We start from the raw sequence: 19756 nt of genomic DNA, 5'->3' as shown, positions 1-19756 counted from the left end.
AGGATTTGATGAAAGACACAGTGCAAAAGCAGCTCTTTTGGATTTTTCATTTATTAAAAACATACATCAAATCTAACAGCATCAGTTAGCTTTATTTTCCCCAGTCCAGCTCTGCAGGCAGAATTTACTGTGAGCAAATGCCCACTTCTTCTCCTCTTCACCTCCTGATAAGACAGAGGCTTGATTTCTTAAACTGTCTTGTAGAAAGTACTTTTCTTTCTGTCCTACTGAATATCACAACCAAAGATGTCTTTCACTGCACATATATTTGCAAGCTGTAATGTTGCTTCAACATCTATGTGTCTATGGTTATTTCTAATTAATCTCAGTTCTATTTACATCCCACTTTAGAGATAAGGAAAGGGCTAGATCAGTGTTTCTCAACCTTGGCAACTTTAAGATGTCTAGACATCAACTCCCAGAATTTAACTGGGAGTTAAAGTCCAAACATCTTAAAGGGTGAGAAACACTCGGCTAGAGATACTGGCTGTCTCCTCTCTAGAGAAGGATTCCTCCAAACAGAAAACCAGAAGCATCCATTTGAATAAAAAAGGGGTGTGTGGGATCTGGATAGCAGAAGAGGGGCTGGGAGGCAGAAACCGATGTGAGTGATGCAAAAGCTGATTGAGTGCTAGAATCCCACTTGATTGAGGCTCTTATTTTTGGTAAGTTTGCTTTGAGGTTTCCGGGTTTTTCTTTGTTTTGGGAGGGTTTTTTGGTGCCTTTACTTCAGTCTTGACTCCTCATACCTACCTGGACAAACCCATGCCAGTTTCTTGCAAAGATTTTTGGAACTGGTTTGCACTTGTCTTTTTCCAAGGGCTGTGAGTGACTGGTCCAAAGTCACCCAACTGGCTTTGTGCCCAAGGCGGGACTAGAACTCAGTCTCCCAGTTTCTAGGCTAGTGCCTTAACCACTACATCAAACTGGCTCTCAAGCTGTTTTAGAATTCTGCAAAATCAGGAATAAACTAGTGGGGAAAAAAAGCAAATCCCTCCATATGCTGAATATTCTTGACATTCAGAGGGGGTAGGTGCTAGGAGATAATAGATTCCTCTTTGGCACCATCCACTGGAATACCCTCAGGAGGAGTGCAGTAACCCAGATAATTCAAGACAGGCAGATCAAGGCCTTTATTATGGTAAGTGAGTCTTATTAAATATACTGTATCTTATTTAACAGGTGTTTAACTAAAGCGGAATAAAGAGATGGAAGTCCTCATATTGAGAGACAATAGAACTAAAGGAACTTTACATGCTGAAATTCACAAGAATTTCACAAGAAAATTATTTGAAAAATTCCTCTGCTTCAAGATTTTGATCAGGATGAGCTGATGGAACTGTATCTTGTTGGTTCTTAAATATATTCTTGATGGCAAGTCTGTTTCCAAACAGAAATCAAAGCTCTTACCTTTCTATTGTTTTACATACTCGAGTTTTCATTGATTTAGTATTTCCCTATCTTGCTTGCTCTGAAAATGCTGTCACTGACATCTCAGCAGGCAAACCAAAACCCACTGCTCCAACTTCAGATCTTCAAAGACAGACAGCCCCTTATGACCTCTGAAAAGAAATTTAATCTCTTGTTTACATTCAAATTCTAATCCAGGGGTGTAAAAAGGCAAGGGTGGGGGGACATATAAACTATCATTCTTTTTACAGACCCCAAAGGCAAGAAATTGAGATGGGTTTTTTTGTTCTTTGTTTTTTCGCATTTTAGGGTTGGAGAATTAATTTGCAAAATAGGTACCATAAGTTTTCCAGGTACATAAGGATCCCATCACTCCTTAAGATTTCTGAAACCATTCCCTGAAATGGTTTTTGGCCCTATGTACTCTTGGAGTATGGTCTTTGATATTCCATTAAAACCTGATGCAACACTCAAGCCAATTTGAAGTTGCATGCCCTGTTCTAGTTCTAATTCTATTTAGATGTTGCCATCAAGTATTTCCAGAATGTGTGGGACCAGTCACGGTAGCCCTGCTCCCAATAATTCATCCCTACTGGCTATTGCAGCTTCAGATCTTAGTGCATGGAACAGAATAGTTTGAATGTGCAACTCCACTTGCATTAAGGTTTCTTTGGACATGTCGTTGAAGACAGGAAGACTCCCATCCAAACCTTTGCATTCAGTGTGCAGTGGTCTCATGTTTTCAGGCTTCAGAATCTTTGGGAACTTAAGTACCCTGGATAGCCCAGATCCCCTTCCACATGTTCTAGGAATGCACGGAAGCAATGGCTGCTTTTAAAAAGTGCCTAGGGTTGGTGGTTGAATGAACTCTCCCCTCACTCTACCTTCTGGGCAAATCCCACGAGAGGCTTTTTACAGTCTTTGACTTTTGAGAGCAGGGATTCATCTGAGCTGCAAAACTTCAGATGACCACTAGTTGGCAATAAAGAGATACAGAAAACTAGTGCTCTGCTGCCATCTAGTGATCCTCTGGAGTTTTGCAACCAGTTAATGGTTGCTAAGAAGCAACGCCTATTAGTACTCTCCAGGGTCTGACCTATCTTCATTTCAGCTTGCCCGGAAGCTAAGAGGCTCTTCTCTGTCTGTCCCTGCCTTCTGAAAGCCACTAGGGTGCCCCACCTATTGGATTCTTCTCCCACGGGTGCAAATCTGACTCCTACTTTACCAGCCTTTTGGTAACCAACGCTTAGAACAAATCCTAATATTGTAATTATTAAGCTATGCTTGTCATTAATAGAGCCAGTTTGGTGTAGTGGTTAAGGCATCAGTGCCTAGTACCGCCTTGGTCACAAAGCCAGCTCGGTGACCTTGAGCCAGTCACTCTCTCTCAGCCCAAGGAAACAGGCAATCGCAAACCGCTTCTGAAATCTTGCCGAGAAAACTGCAGGGGCTTGTCCAGGCGGTCACCAGGAGTCAACACTGACTCGAAGGCACAAATAGAAAATTGTCCTGAATTACTTGTGCTAGCTGTCTTATTGCACTATTTTAATATTTTGTTTTCATTACACTTTATGAAAGCTTTGGTATATTAGGGTTGCAAATGCACAAGCGATAGCGATTGCTTGGGACTTCAAATGCACAGCTGTCCTTACATGGATTTCAACAGCAGGAAGGAAGTAGCGCCTTTGGATATCAGTTGTAAGGCTGAAATAAAGATTGCGATAGATGAAAATGGGTTTTTCACTACTGAGCTATTGCTTTAAGACTCAAGGCTCTCCCCCCACTCCGCCCCAAAGTTAAAACACCGCGAGAAACTCTCCAACACCCTCCTTCTACAGAGAGAAGAGGTCTTAATCTAGCTTTAGCTGAGTTCATTTATTCTGCTGCCTGATCAAAGAAGGAAAAAACGCTCCGTCTTTTTTTGACCGCTCCTTCGGATTTTCCTAATCGATACGAAGAGTCCCCTTGAGTCTTCTTTTCTTCGCTTTCTTTTATCAGGCATTTCGGTTGGACGGCTATAAAGCGGCAACCCCGGATGTCGTGACGCGCTGGTGGTAGTGAAAGGTCCCCTCTTTTCCCGCAAGATGGCGATGTTGGCAGAACGTGAGTATGAAGCCGGTTGAAACGGAGGAGCGAGGTATCGGGGAAACTGCCGATGGGTGGCTTTTCCCCCTCGCTTCGGACTCCAGTGATCTTTGTGAGAGGTCTCTGATTTCAGTGGAAGAGCTGTGATAAGTGAGACCTAACCTTCTATCCACTCAGGGTCCTCCTTCCAGCACAGGGTGATTAGATACTGATGGGAAACCCATAAGCAAAGCATGGAAATAGCAGCTACTTAATTTTATTCTTCCTCTAGCTGATAGGTTTCAAAAGCATTCTGTCTCCAAATTTTTATTTGGTTCTAGTTGAAGATCTAAATCAGTGTTTCTCAACCTTGGCAACTTTAAGATATGTGGTCTTCAACTCCCAGAATTCCCCAGCCAGCAATGCTGGCTGGGGAATTCTGGGAGTTGAAGTCTACACACCTTAAAGTTGCCAAGGTTGAGAAACAATGATCTAAAGCTACCAGATCTGGGCTGCAAACCCCGGATGACTACTAGGTGGCACAGGGAGTTCCTTGTATCTTTGCTCCATTTAATGGTCACCCAGATTTTCATAGCCATAAAACTTATACAAACTTTTGCACTGTGCATTTCAGCAGATCATTCTTAAAGCCATTCAAGTGCTTATGCTGCCCCCAAATGGTATCAGAGAAGCTAGAAACAACAATATTGAGACTGTGAGGAAGGCTTCACCTTCGTAACTTACTCGTAAGCACGCAAAAGCATTTTAAAAGGCTGAACTGGAGAAGCCATAGAAAGTGCCTGTAGGCTGTTAAGGAATGAATTGGGGGCTGGGGGGAGAAGCTCAGATTAAATCCTGTTCTCAAATTTATCTGTAAACAGGTGGGCAGTCCTGTGATATTAGTCCCACTAATTACTCAGTGGAGTCACACTCCCCCTGAAGGAGATGGACCATCCTCGGCTCATGGTTTATGTTTAAACAGCAGGTGGAAGTTACACCCTTTGCCCAGTTTTCACTGGTGTATTCGTTGCAACCCTACTTTGACCAGGATGCCCTGACAAGTGTAGCTCAACTGGATTATTATAAGGTACTCTATGTGCAGCTCCCTTTGGAAATGAGCTAGGAACTGCAGCAGGCACAGAATGCAGCAGCTGGACTGCTGGTGGGGCAAACCCACTAATGCAGACTAACACCAATATCAAAGTTGCTGTCCTGGTTATCAATAAAATCCTATGTGGTGCAGCATTGTGTGATGTAGCATCAGAGATAGCAAGAACCATCTTGCCAGACTTAACAGCCTGTCCAGTCAGAACTTCTAGGAGGACCTACTGAGGGTCCCATCCCTTCAAGACATGCACAGGATGTGGACCAAGTGTCAGGCCTTTTCAGTAATAACCTCCACATTCTGAAAAAACCTTCCCCCCAGAGGTATAACTGGCCCCACCCCACCTGGCATTCTGTAAGGCCATGAAAACCATCCTATTCTGGAGTACCTTTGACCCAGAATAATAGTGGACATCCATTATGTTAATTACTATATTATTTTATACCTGGTATGTTATATTTTCTGTTTATTTCTTGTTGCCTTATTCTGCTTTGTTGTTCACTATCCAGGATCTCAGTTGATGGGGCAGTTTACCAATACTATAAATAAATAGTTATTTTATGAAAATATCTAAAATAATTTATTTTGGAGCAGTGTGTGCTTTAATAAGATAAATTAAGATCTTTTGCTTTGATAATCTATGTATTACTGCTGTTTAATGCTGTCACTTTCTTACCAATAATTTTAGATATTAAATTATTGTTGCATTTTGATTTCATTTATATTGGAAATCACTGTAGTTTTGTTTGAGGAAGAGTAGATTGGTAATTATTATGTGTAATATTTGTACTTATACTTATCTCCACTTGAAGATTTGATTGATTGAGGAAACTTGTAGCTAATCAACAATTGATTAACAACTATTTTTAATCAGCAAAAAAGATTTAGCTGCTCCCCCAAAAGCACCTCCCTATCAATCTCTCTTCTGTGCATTCTCTCTGTGCGTTTTACTAAAAAAAGTGCTGTCAGTCAGTTATCTGTGGTACAAGTATGTCAATTAGAGAACATTAAAAAATGTTGAGTTACATTACAGTCCAATACATCTGGAGGATGCTAAGTTAGTTAATACTAAAATAAATCATATTTGTATATTTGAGATCAGAACTATAATATACATTTCAATTACTACTATTTATCCATTACTATTTCCTCGCCCTTGTTTTTGGTCAATCAGTGTTCCCTTTTTTTCTTTCTTTGAACAGATTTAGGTAATGCTGCAAATGAATGTGCGTGCACACAGTTTCACAAGATTACTACAAAATGGCAGATTTGAATATAGCATTAGTTGCATTAAACATTTGTCAAGAAAAAGCTTAAAAAGTGCTTGTCAGTCATTCATCCTGGCATCTTAAAATATTGACTAGTTCTTACTAAGCCATTTAGAAAAGGATTTATTGCTAACTTTCCCTTCATTTCTTTATAAATAAATTTGCTTCTCTGAGCACAATCCAAACATGGAAATAAGTATTTTAAAAATAATTTCTGCTGAAATATGTAAGTGTACAGTTAGTCCTCTTGCAAGATGATGCTGTCAAGGTAATGCATGCTATATGCCAGCAAATTTGGAAAACACAGGAATGGCCATCAGATTGGAAAAAATCAACTTATATCCCCATACCAAAAAAGGGAAACACTAAAGAATGTTCAAACTATCGAACAGTGGGACTTATTTCACATGCCAGTAAGGTAATGCTCAAGATCCTGCAAGGTAGACTTCAGCAATTCACGGAGTGAGAATTGCCAGATGTACAAGATGGGTTTAGAAAAGGCAGAGGAACTAGGGACCAAATTGCCAATATCCGCTGGAGAATGGAAAAAGCCAGGGAGTTTCAGAAAAACATCTATTTCTGTTTTATTGACTATTCTAAAGCCTTTGACTGTGTGGACCATAACAAATTGTGGCAAGTTCTTAGTGGTATGGGGATACCAAGTCATCTTGTATGCCTCCTGAAGAATCTGTATAATGACCAAGTAGCAACAGTAAGAACAGACCACGGAACAACAGACTGGTTTAAGATTGGGAAAGGAGTATGGCAGGGCTGTATACTCTCACCCTACCTATTCAACTTGTATGCAGAACACATCATGCGACAAGCTGGGCTTGAGGAATCCAAGGCTGGGGTTAAAATCGCTGGAAGAAACATTAACAATCTCAGATATGCAGATGATACCACTTTGATGACTGAAAGCGAAGAGGAACTAAGGAGCCTTATGAACAAGGTGAAGGAAGAAAGTGCAAAAGCGGGCTTGCAGCTAAACCTCAAAAAAACCAAGATTATGGCAACCAGCTTGATTGATAACTGGCAAATAGAGGGAGAAAATGTAGAAGCAGTGAAAGACTTTGTATTTCTAGGTGCGAAGATTACTGAAGATGCTGACTGCAGTCAGGAAATCAGAAGACGCTTAATCCTTGGGAGAAGAGCAATGACCAATCTCAATAAAATAGTTAAGAGCAGAGACATCACACTGACCACAAAGGTCCGCATAGTTAAAGCAATGGTATTCCCAGTAGTGACATATGGCTGCGAGAGCTGGACCATAAGGAAGGCCGAGAGAAGGAAGATAGATGCTTTTGAACTGTGGTGTTGGAGGAAAATTCTGAGAGTGCCTTGGACTGCGAGAAGATCAAACCAGTCCATCCTCCAGGAAATAAAGCCAGACTGCTCACTTGAGGGAATGATATTAAAGGCAGAACTGAAATACTTTGGCCACATAATGAGAAGACAGGACACCCTGGAGAAGATGCTGATGCTAGGGAGAGTGGAAGGCAAAAGGAAGAGGGGCCGACCAAGGGCAGGATGGATGGATGATATTCTAGAGGTGACGGACTTGTCTCTGGGGGAGCTGGGGGTGTTGAGAACCGACAGGAAGCTCTGGTGTGGGCTGGTCCATGAAGTCACGAAGAATCGGAAGTGACTGAACGAATAAACAGCAACAGTTAGTCCTCCAATTTCTAAGCATAGCATTTTAGAGTTACTTAACTCATTTATCTCCCCTACCATATATCTGAATATATAGGAAAGAATTTACAACATCCTTTACATTAGGTAGGAAACATTGTGATTATGGCTTGATCAGTCTGTTTTCTCCCACCTTTTGGAGCCTTTTCCTAATCTGTCTTTCTCTCTTCACAGAGTTGAGTGCCTTCTGTGCTCATTCCCTAAAATGTTCTTTAAAAGTCTTTACAGAAACAAGTGCTTTGGTTAGGAGAAGCACTATTGTCAAGAGGAAAGGCTTCCCGTTCCAATTTTGAAATATAACTAGATCTCACTCTATTTGCCTTTGCAGCACGTCGCAAACTGAAGTGGTCTATGGATCCCCGGAACAGTGCTTGGAGTAAAGATGAATCAAAATTTGGCCAGAAGATGTTGGAAAAAATGGGATGGTCAAAAGGCAAGGTAAATCTCTATGGAAGAAAATAATGGTTTACATTTTCCTTAGTATTTTCAAGGTTAAATATAGAATAAAAATGTTTATGAAATAAAATAAATATTATAAAAGTGGCCAGAATAAGAAATTGAATGGGGATCATATAGCCCTTTGGCCTTCCTAACAGGGATCCTCTTACATTAATCTGGAACAGATTACTTTTCAAATAAAATCTGAAGTTAGGCTGAAACAACTGTACTTTTTAATGGATACTGATCTATTTCCCTTGGCATAAGGGCTCTGGAATAAACTTCCTGAGGTGACCATCCTGAATCTGGTTGAGTTAAACCTTAAAGACGTGCCTCAACTTGGACTTCCACCTTTTAGACCCATTTATTGGCTAAGGCATCAAGAACCACTAAGAAGTCATCCCTTAAGAGTTTTCAGATTAGCAAGAGAGCACTTCCATCTCCCAGACAAAAGGAGCAGCCTCAGGAATTAGCTTCTCTGCAAGGATGGATGCTTGATTTCTGGTTGCTAGTTGCTTGAGTATGTGTGCGTTTTGGTTTGTTTTCTAATTATTGCAATCTGTTGAGAGTAACTGGGTTGAAAAAAAAAAAAAAGACATTGACGCCCTTCTGTACACTAGAAACAAATGAGATTTGCCAGGACAGATCTTTCAGCGTGTCATCTGTTTCCACCAGGGGCTTGGGGCTCAAGAGCAAGGCAACACAGAGCATATCAAGGTTCAAGTAAAGAACAACACGTTGGGATTAGGAGCTTCTGTCAGCCAGGAAGTAAGTGGAGCTAATAGAATTGATGCTACACGGGCTCGGAGCTCAAGCCCTTACATTCAGTTGGTTTCCTTCCTTCCTTCCTTCCTTCCTTCCTTCCTTCCTTCCTTCCTTCCTTCCTTCCTTCCTTCCTTCCTTCCTTCCTTCGCTTGCTTTCTTGCTGGTGCACCCAGGATCTTTCTGAGGTTTTACAGAAGTAGAATTAGGTGTAAAAATTTAGCAGATGTAAATTTAATTTGATTTGGAAGGGCACAATGCATTTTGATTTGGTCTGGTCTGGTCTGGTGTAAATATTTTCATAAGGGACTGGATTGTTTGTTGCATGTAATGATTTTATTGTGAACTGCCCAGGGTCCCCTATGTGAGGGAGATGGGTGGTGATAAAATGTAATAAATAAATAAATACAGTTTAGAATGTTGATAATTTTAGTGCAAGACCACTGCAATTTGTATGATGTATAAACTTACAAATACTGGTTTACAGTCAGCCAGCAAATCAGCACTGCAAGCTTTGGTTCCAAGCGCTACCCGTAGTTTCTCTGATTTGCTAAACCCCAGAGCTTTTGGCGGCTGCCATATCACATAAAGGACTTCTGGAATATAGTGAACCACAAATTAAAGCAGCTCTGAATCGTTCTCTTGCTGTACATTTGGGAGTGCAGACCATGGTTTGGTTTCCAAACTCAAATTTATGACAACTGTGATTTGGTATCTGAATTTGAATCATAAGAACATGGAAGGAACAATGATCGTCATGGAAATAATTCACTGTTTTTAATTATTTAATTATTGCCCTTTTTTGCTATCCTTCCCCCACTCCCAGTTAGTTGAGATTGTAAGCATTCTGTTTGTGTGTTGGGTGCAGGACAACTGGATTGCTCACCAGGATGACTTCAACCAGCTTTTGGCAGAGCTGAATAATTGTTATGCACAAGATGCCCCAGGTAACAGGATTCAACTTTGAGGGCAACTGGCAATGAAACTCTTAATGTAAAATTACATATGTTGACCACATGAGGTCACTATTGCTGTTTGAGTGCAAGCATGTGAAATCAAAGCCATCTCCTACCCTGTCAGGCTTAGAATTTGGTGGGATTGGGGTTATGATCCTTGGATGAGTGGGCATTATTTTCACACTCTGCTGATAGCTTTACCAAAACAGTGTGGCAAAGAGTTGCTTGTACTCTGGAAGAATGATCATTTTGAGATCTTCATCTTGATACAGATTTTCCTCTTTATGAGCACCAACATGATTTTGATTGCATCTGAATTTGGCTTTTGACATCTTGATTGCCTTTGCATCTTAGTGTGCATTTACAAACATTTCTGAAGATTCTTGAGAGAACATCCCACATCATTACATGCGCAGGGAAAGTTGCCATTCCTAAGCACATGTTCTTCCTGTCTATACTGATCCAAAAGCAAAAAATGAATTGTCCATTCTCTGGCTGGCTGGCAGCAAGGCTGAGAAGAACAAAAATCCTTTACACAAGTTATTCACTGATGGAACTTGAAGGCAAAATTTTATAACTTGTGAAGAAACTCAGGGAAGAGCATCAATTTCATTTCTGCCATTAATGGTCATGTGAACAGTGTGGAAGTGGTTAGGGTCGGAGCAAGCTACTGATATTTGTAAGAATCAATAGAGGTGCACTAGGAAAACAAATATGGGGAGGATACTCCACATTGGAGTTCAATATGTCAGGAGGACAGTGCAGATGTTGGCCTCATGTAATTGCAGTTTCTGTTTGTATTCTAGAATCTACTTGCAAAGATAGAAAGAAAACTTTTAGCCTTGAGGAAAAATCCAAGACCTCTAGAAAAAGAGTTCACTATGTGAAATTTGCCAAAGGTAACCTCAAATGAAGCTAAATGAATCCTGTAATTCCTTTCAGTAAAAGATATAAAAAACTCCATTAAAATGTGATTGGTACAGTAGCATGTTTGACTGAAAAAGATCTGTCTTAATTTAAATGTCTCAAAATATTGTTGAGAGAGTATTTGATGAAGAATGTGTAGCATGGGAAGGGTTAAATTAGAAGCTGAGGCATGTGTGTTTCAATATTGTGCCTGTAGGACATGGGATCCAAATTTGATTTGGATGCACATTGCAGCTTACACTTAAAGGAAGCAAGTTTTCAGTGTTTCCTCCAAATAAGATAACAGTCCAGTAGAAATTTCTGTGGTTCAAGCCCTATTGATTTGAACCAAATTTTTTAAAAGTGTGTATGGAGAAAACTTCATTTTCTTCTTGTTCAGGCACATTGACCTAACTCTTATACTACAAGATGGTGATAAATTGTTTTGTTGTTTTTCCACTATTCTTCCCAGGAAAAGATCTCTCTTCTCGAAGTGAAGATGACCTATCCTGTATTTTTGGGAAACGCAAAATCAAGAAAATGCAAGTATGTGATTTTATTTGACATTGTAGATTTACATTGGACTGTATGCTTAAACAGTGGTTTATTCTAACAGTTTAAAATTACTTCCTTTCTGCTGTGCATCCATTTGAGTATTATATCGATTGCTGTGTTGCATGTTCATGTTTTGTTAATCCTGGGAGGGAGGGGAGGAGGCGATGGAAGGATCAAGACAATATGAGTTATCTGGGCAGAGGAAACCAGCTAGGTAGGACTGAGTAGGAAGGGGGTGAATGATGGGAAATGTGAGCTTCTAGGAAAAGGTTAATCTTTTGCTCAGCCAGAAGCTAGACTGTTCACTGACTCTGTTTGTAGTTGGGAGAGTCATCAGAGGTGTAACCCATGGCTGATAAATGAGCCTAGCCATGTGAAACTCTGACAAAGGATATGGGTGCTCCTGTCGTTGTTTCAGAGTGAAGACTTGCAAGTAGATTATTAGTGCACATTTATAAAATGTTAGGCACAGCACTCCACATTTTGTGTCAAAACTTAGGAGGCATAGATCTCAATGAAAGTGCATTTTCTGTTTCTGTAAACAAACCTTGTATTACAAGGAGCTGTGCAGATGTGTTTGACCACAAATATCATAATTCATAGCTAATTGATTGGGAATTGTGGAATATTCGTCCAACACACCTGGAGAACTCCAGCTTGGAGTGTTGCAAACTCTTGGTATGCCTTTAGGATGTGGTTGAAGGTTTGTATTCTTTGCAAGTTTGGCACTAAACACACACCCTTGATTTCAAAATCTTGGCATATATGAGTGTCATGCCTAAAAGAACAAGAAAATGCTAGATGAGAGCATCCCTATATCTCTTCCTGCCTAGATAGGAAGAGTCCTGGTGTCCATCAAGACCTAGAATTCTGTTGTCAGTCAAAGACTAGCACAGCCAACCTTTTCAATTTGAGTATCTAAGCCAGATGGTCCAGGTGAGGAATGCTCCTTTGCTAATATAGTTTTCAGCCCAAGTTTCTTGCTGTCTTGTTTAAATAGATCTCATTTCTGCTTTGTTGGATATTTCATGTCCTTAAGAAGCTCCCCTATACCTTTTCTCTTCTCTGCATATGCATCAGCTCTTTCACTGGTTACATAATGCCAAAAACTCCTGTGATGGCTTTTCAGTTCCACTGAGATTCAGACAGGTCAAATCAGCATTGCTTTTTTAAAGTGAACTCTTTAAAAGAAAGGCCAGAAACTGAGAACAGGCTTTCTCTGTCTTCCTAAAGGGGGTGCTTATGTCAAGCCTTCCCTGACCTGGTGCTGTCCAGATGCATTGGATTAGCCCACCCTCCCTTGAAAGAGTGAGATAAGCTTGTCAATAATAGTAATACTAATATTTTTATATCTCACATCATTGACTTCCTGGGTTGCAGATCCTCTAAAACTGGGACTTCTGAGCCTCTTAAAATTTTTCCTTGGAGGCAAATATTTACATTCTTCTGCCATCCTCCAACTAAATCCCCAAGTGGCAAAATAACTTTTCAGTGTTTCTTCCCCTGTGTGAGATAAACTCCTCCTCCTTTTCTTGACTTAGCTACAAATAAGCATTTGGCTTCCTTGTGAGTTGACAGCTTATTTCCTTTATAACAAATTATAAGGCTAAACAGCACTGTGGTTTATAACTAGTTAGAGGGAATTTTTGTCATGCTTGATGTCCTTGTTATATAGAAATCAAAGCAAAACAGTTGCCTACCTGAGCACACCTACATTCAGATGGTTAGCACTTTTCTCAGGGAGATGGTGGAGCAATTGGAGTTACTAATTAGACTTCTACCTAGGAGCCTTTAGCAAGGGGCCAATTGTTTCAGGTGCTTACTTTTTTATTGTACTGAACACAAGTTCTCAAGTCAACTAACTTATTCATATCTGGAGAACTAGTCAAGATCCAGCTGATTAAAAGACAACAAATATCCCTATCTTAAAAAAAAAAGGTGGGAAAATCCATGAACTACAGGGCAGTCAGTCCAATATCAATTCCTGAAAAGATTCCAAAGGACATAATCTGGAAACACCTTAATAACAGCATTATCAAATGAGTGCTTGGATTTGTCAAGAACTAATCTTGCCAGATTAACTTTTATCTCATTTTCATCTGATAACTTCCTTAAAAGATTGTGGAACACAGTAAACATAATATATCTTAACTGTAATAAAGTAAAGGAATAGTGTAACACTTAAGTGACTGTATAGCCCACTTAGAGAATACTCATCAGTGGATTTCATCGAACAGGGAAGAGGTATTGGGTATGCTTCCACAAGGATCAATTCTCAATACTTTTAAATATCTTTATTAATTACTTGGATGAAAACTTATGTAGAGGAAATGCTTATCAAATAACACAAAATTGGATGGAATTGCTAATATCCTAGAAGACAAAAATAAAAATCAACATGATCTCTGTAGGATAGAGAAAAGGCCAAAAGTACCAGAATGAAATTTAACTCACAAGTACAGAGTTCTTCATGGAAGAAACAGAAATCAAATATCCATGTACTGAAAGGGGAATACATGGCCTGGTATTTGTACTTATGGGGAAAAAATCTTGAAAAAGTAGTTGACTGCAAACTGAATATGAGCCAGCAGTGTGGTGTGGGTGCAAAAAAGACAAATACAGGTTTTAGCTGGATCAAAGTGTAATTTTGGGAATTAATCTTTTTACTTTATTATGATTTGGTCAAATGCTGTGTTTGGTTTAAGGATTCAGAAAAATTGGAACAGGATCAGAGAAAGGCAATAAGGATCATTGGAGGGCTAGAAACTAAATTCTGTGGAGAGAAATAGAAAGAACTGAATATGTTTAACCTTGAGAAAATATGATGGAGGGTTGGATATTAAGCATTTTTCAGATGTACCCAAAAGGATGTCACGTAGAAGAAGATCAAGGCATATTCTCTCTTGTCCTAGAGAGCAGGACCCAAGTTTAAGTTACAGGAAGGCAGATTCCAACTGAACATTAGAAAAAAAAAATCCCAACAGTGAAATCAATTACCTAGAAAGGTGGTAGGCTCCCTTTCATTGTATGTATTCAAGCAGAAACTAGACAACTGTCTGTTTTAATTTGGATTCTTACACTGAATGGGGATTGAACTCACTGGCCTAAACTACCCCTTCCAACTATGATTCTGTAAAATACAGAATCCAAAAATAATAATAATACTATAGTGAAGGCCCATTAAAGGGGATGCATCTTTGTAGATTTTCTGAAGGAAGTGTGAGGATTCAAAACATGTCCTTAGGGTGTGTGTGTTCTAGCCTGGGAGTGGTAAAAGAGAAAGCCTTCTCCCATCTGCCAGGTGAACAAACATTCGACAATGGAAGCATGTTTAGAAAGATCTCTTCTGCAGACCTTCGTGAGACAGGTTCATAGTGGAAGAGGTGGGTTCCTCAGATGGTCAAGCCCTAACTTTGGAGCTTTAAACTTCAATATCAACACCTGTGCCCAGTAATCGGCTGGCAATCAGTGAAGGTTTTTTTGTGTTTTTATTTTGGTTTTGTTTGTTTTTTAGTTATAAAATGGCATTTTATTGGCAGAAAACTATAACATTTATCTGTCAGGAAAAATAATGAAGTGGCTTCTCCATAATTTATTGTAATTATTGAAATGGCACTTGTTTAATTCATTGGAACAATGTCTTTTTGTGTTTCATAGTATTGGACACAGCAGTAGCTTAAGAACAGGAAAGCTGTGATCATGTCAAGTATACATAAACTACAGCTTGAAGAATGAGAGTCATGTTTTAAAAGGTCCCATTTAGTGTAATTTTTCAGGAACCCTTTGCTTGTCTCCTGTGGCCATGCCTGGAATATGTCTTAGTGCTGCCCAGGACCACAAGATGAAGCATGACGACACCTTGGAACTCAGAAGGTAAGTTTTCAGCAGCCAGTGGTGCAGAACAGAAAGAGAGAGATTTCCCAGTCAGTAAGTCAACCTCAGAACCCTTTAGATTATTTCAGGATTATTTCAGGACTTTCTTCAGCAGGTGGAAGGTCCGGCTTCTCTGTAAGACAGAACTATCCACAGCAGCCTAGTTAGGGTCATTTAAAGAGACAGGTGAAAATAGAGGCTGTACTTTGGCTTCTTGTAGTTCTGTGTCAGGCTTGGATAGTACTTCCTCTCTTGCTCTAAAGCTGTTCTGCTTAAAGCTACCTCTTGCATAATAGAGGTTTGAGAGATCCTTGATGCAGTTTTCCAGCTAGAATTCCAGCAGCAGGCTGCAGTTCTTCTGTCTCATCATTCTATAATTTATCACGAACTATGATCAAGAGAGATGGCAGGCAGAAAAATCATGGCGAGAAGTAGTCATCAACACTTTTCACCAAGCAATATCTCCAGCATAGACCTTTTAATAGTGTGTGTGTGTGTGTGTGTATCACAGCTGGCACCCTAGGCCTAATTATGTGAAATTCTTCTTCATCATGCCATCTGCAAATCTGCAGTGACAGTAGAGATGAAGAAGTATTCATAGACTGTGAACCTGCACTTTCAGAGTGAGTGCAACCCTGTCCAAATCATACTGTTCATTTCCTAGCGAGCAACAGCACTTACATCTTTTCTGGATCTAATTTCATGTTTTCCCCCTTTATCTAGTACATTTTCAAACTCAGTGTTCAAGTATAATAATTGCTTTTATGGGGTTTGGGAACAAGAAGCAAAAGACCTGGATGTCATCAGCATACTGGTGGCACCTCATAATAAAGTTCTAGATAACATCCCCAGCAATCTCATGTAAAACATTGTATAGTACAAGAGACAAAATTGAACCCTTTGAGATACCATAAAATGCCCTGGGGCAAAACAGTAGTCAAACACCATCTTCTGGAACCATTGCAAAAGACTGCCTGAGAATCTAGTCTCACAGAACAGTTCAGAAGGGTACCATGGTCAATTGTATCAAAAGTGGCTATGAGATTCAGGAGAACTAGTAGGACTGCATTATTCCTATCCATTTTCTAGCACAACCACCAAGACAAAACGAGCTCAACACTATATCCTGGCTGCATGTTGGAGCTGCAAGGCCACCATCTTCTTGGTCACTTTTCCAAGAAATTGAATCTTTGGGACTGGCCTATAATTACATAGATCTCCTCAGTCAAAGGAGGTTTTTCTTTTTCAGTAGAGGTCTTATAATTTGAAATTTTAGGCAATGGAATGTATGTCTCCTACAATGTGCCACTAATCACCCCTGTTAACCATGGTGCCAGTTTATTCGGTGTGGATGATGTAGAGGGAAAGAAGCAAGCCTTCAGTGATACAGGGGAAGAATCCTGAAATTCTTTACTCCATTTTTAAAAAAAAATGTTTTTGTGCCTTTGAGTCAGTCTTAACTCCTGGCAACTATGTGAACAATTCCATGCAATTTTCTTGACAACATTTTTCAGACCTGGTTTGCCATTGTTTTCATCCTAGGGCTGAGAGATACTGATTGGCCCAAAATCACCAGCTGGCTTCACGCCTAAGGCAGGATTATAATTCACTGTCTTCCAGTTTCTAGCCCGGTTATTTTAACTACTACACCAAATTGGCTTTCTTTAGTTCATACCTGATCTGATTTCCTCCACTTATGTTTCAATTCCCTTCCTGTCTGTTCCACTGTACTTGGCTCCATAATAATTAAAGGAGCTGCTTAGATCTGCAAGGGGGAAGAGAGCATTTAGGAATCATTGTATCAATCCCCAGGGCTGCCCCTATTCCACAGATCAGCCAGTGCATCATTCCTTTCACCAGTAGACAAGATGGGAAACTCCTAGCACACTCAGGAAAACATCTGGATTCATCAGGTGCCTACATTAAATTAAATGTAATCATTCTTTCACTCCTCTATAGGTTTGAACCTTTTAATTTCAGAATGCGGAATTAGTTAAATAGTTTCTTCTTATGCCTGTCTCCTTTTAAATCTCTTATAAGATACAAAAAAATAACATTCTGTTATTTCCTATCTGACTAAACTCCCTGGAAAACACACACATGCATGCTCTCCTCTATGTTTCCTTCCCCCATCCAGCTGTATTTCCTGACAAAGCTTTCTCACTAAGGAATGCGTTCCTGAAAGAGACATAAAATTTGGTTTCATTTTGATGGGAATGGGAACATGCATTCACAAGAATGGTGTAAAATTATGGAGACACAATTTGGACACAGAAAAGAGCATTATGTACATCTACATACTGATTACTGAGCTGTCTTGATTAGGAAGAGCCTTCCTTTGAGACATGTAGTTTCAACACATTGGAGGTTGGCAAAGTGACACTTCCACCTTCCGATCCCTTCCCTTGTTTGGTCATGTCAGATTACAATCCTTCTGGGTGATGCTACTCTCTTAAGACAATTTCCTGATTACTAACACATTTTTTTCTGCTCAAAGTTTCCCTTTCCTGATGCACACATTTCCTGATGATCATCAGATGAATTGAATGAAGGGGGTGGGCTGCTTGATCAAGACTTGAAACTGTTGGCAGTTTTAGCCATTGCTCATTTAACCTTACAAGAAAGTTCTCATTTTCCCTCTTAGCTACAGAGAACTGGATAAGCTAAAAGGCCCTGTGATTGAGCTTAGTCAATAGAACAGAAGTGGATAGAAGACGATAGATCAAGATTTACTGGAAGATCACTTGGTCATTTGCCATAGATCAATTTGTTAAAGAAACAGCCACAAACTAGTCTCTAAACTAGCTATTAAAGTGATACTGAAAAGAATTCTTCAAAAGAATTATTTTCTCAGAAGGATTCTTTTTCTTAATTTTTCTAAGTTTATGCCTGTTCTGATCCACTTTGCACCTGATATTTTTAGTGGCTCCTATGGTACTATTACACAGACATCACACTGACAACAAAGGTCCGCATAGTTAAAGCAATGGTATTCCCAGTAGTAACATATGGCTGTGAGAGCTGGACCATAAGGAAGGCTGAGAGAAGGAAGATCGATGCTTTTGAACTGTGGTGTTGGAGGAAAATTCTGAGAGTGCCTTGGACTGTGAGAAGATCAAACCAGTCCATCCTCCAGGAAATAAAGCCAGACTGCTCACTTGAGGGAATGATATTAAAGGCAAAACTGAAATACTTTGGCCACATAATGAGAAGACAGGACACCCTGGAGAAGATGCTGATGCTAGGGAGAGTGGAAGGCAAAAGGAAGAGGGCCGACCAAGGGCAAGGTGGATGGATGATATTCTAGAGGTGACGGACTCGTCCCTGGAGGAGCTGGGGGTGTTGACGACCGACAGGAAGCTCTGGCGTGGGCTGGTCCATGAAGTCATGAAGAGTCGGAAGCGACTGAACGAATAAACAACAAATGCTACTATTAAAGAACAAAACCAATCCCAGCAGGCTGAACTCTGCCCAGTCCTAGTATATAATGATTTTGCAAGGAGAGGGTTCTCAATCCAAGGCCTGGAATTTCCAACTTTAAAAAACAGCAGATAAAATAAAATTCTCTACCTGGTATGCTAGAAATCTAATATAAGTCAGAGTAGACAATGACTGAACTAAGTGGACAAATAATCTGAGCTGCTTTAAAGGCCATTTGCCCATCTACTAATCATCCACAGATGAGCTTCCCCATTCTTGACCACTGTATAGCACAGAGAGCATGGGGTACGCTTTGTTGTTTATTCGTTTAGTCGCTTCTGACTCTTCATGACTTCATGGACCAGCCCACGCCAGAGCTTCCTGTCGGTCGTCAACACCCCCAGCTCCCCCAGGGACGAGTCCATCACCTCTAGAATATCATCCATCCATCTTGCCCTTGGTCGGCCCCTCTTCCTTTTGCCTTCCACTCTCCCTAGCATCAGCATCTTCTCCAGGGTGTCCTGTCTTCTCATTATGTGGCCAAAGTATTTCAGTTATGGGGTACGCTACAGGAAAGTATTTATGAAAAGTATTTAAAGATCTTGAAGTGAGAAAGTACAGGATGTGAATGGGAGATGGGACATCTGTTTGCAGTGTGTTTGGTCAGAGTTGGTCCTGGAAGCTCTTTACATATCAAGTTCATGTGCTGTCTTTCAAAAATGTTAGATGGAAAAAAGCAACTTTCCAGGATGATTTACAAAGCAAATGAAACAATGAAAGCAATACATTCTGTAAATTAAAGATAAAAAAAATCACAAAAGGAACTCAATTGAAAGGCTTGTTCTGGGAAAATAAAAACACTGATAGCAAAGATTGTTGTTGTTTATTCGTTTAGTTGCCTCTGACTCTTCATGACTTCATGGACCAGCCCACGCCAGAGCTTCCTGTCGGTCGTCAACACCCCCAGCTCCCCCAGGGACGAGTCCGTCACCTCTAGAATATCATCCATCCATCTTGCCCTCTTCCTTTTGCCTTCCACTCTCCCTAGCATCAGCATCTTCTCCAGGGTGTCCTGTCTTCTCATTATGTGGCCAAAGTATTTCAGTTTTGCCTTTAATATCATTCCCTCAAGTGAGCAGTCTGGCTTTATTTCCTGGAGGATGGGCTGGTTTGATCTTCTTGCAGTCCAAGGCACTCTCAGAATTTTCCTCCAACACCACAGTTCAAAAGCATCGATCTTCCTTCTCTCAGCCTTCCTTATGGTCCAGCTCTCGCAGCCATATGTTACTATGGGGAACACCATTGCT

The 19756-nt window shown here is 40.2% G+C and overlaps 1 protein-coding gene across 1 annotated transcript in view; it reads left to right on the top strand.

Moving 5' to 3' along the window:
- The first annotated feature begins 3423 nt into the window (after positions 1-3423).
- The window catches only part of PINX1 (PIN2 (TERF1) interacting telomerase inhibitor 1), a 45540-nt gene continuing 29207 nt past the window's right edge, over positions 3424-19756 (top strand). The window contains exons 1-6 of the mRNA XM_063300909.1: positions 3424-3513; positions 7868-7977; positions 8653-8745; positions 9608-9686; positions 10502-10594; positions 11074-11147. Of these exons, the coding sequence (XP_063156979.1) occupies positions 3495-3513; positions 7868-7977; positions 8653-8745; positions 9608-9686; positions 10502-10594; positions 11074-11147 (468 nt within the window). The 5' untranslated portion in view covers positions 3424-3494. The remainder of the gene's footprint in view (positions 3514-7867; positions 7978-8652; positions 8746-9607; positions 9687-10501; positions 10595-11073; positions 11148-19756) is intronic.

Source organism: Candoia aspera, chromosome 1 (genome assembly GCF_035149785.1).
Source record: "Candoia aspera isolate rCanAsp1 chromosome 1, rCanAsp1.hap2, whole genome shotgun sequence".
Classification (NCBI taxonomy): domain Eukaryota; kingdom Metazoa; phylum Chordata; class Lepidosauria; order Squamata; family Boidae; genus Candoia; species Candoia aspera.
This window is presented reverse-complemented; position numbering and strand designations above follow the sequence as displayed.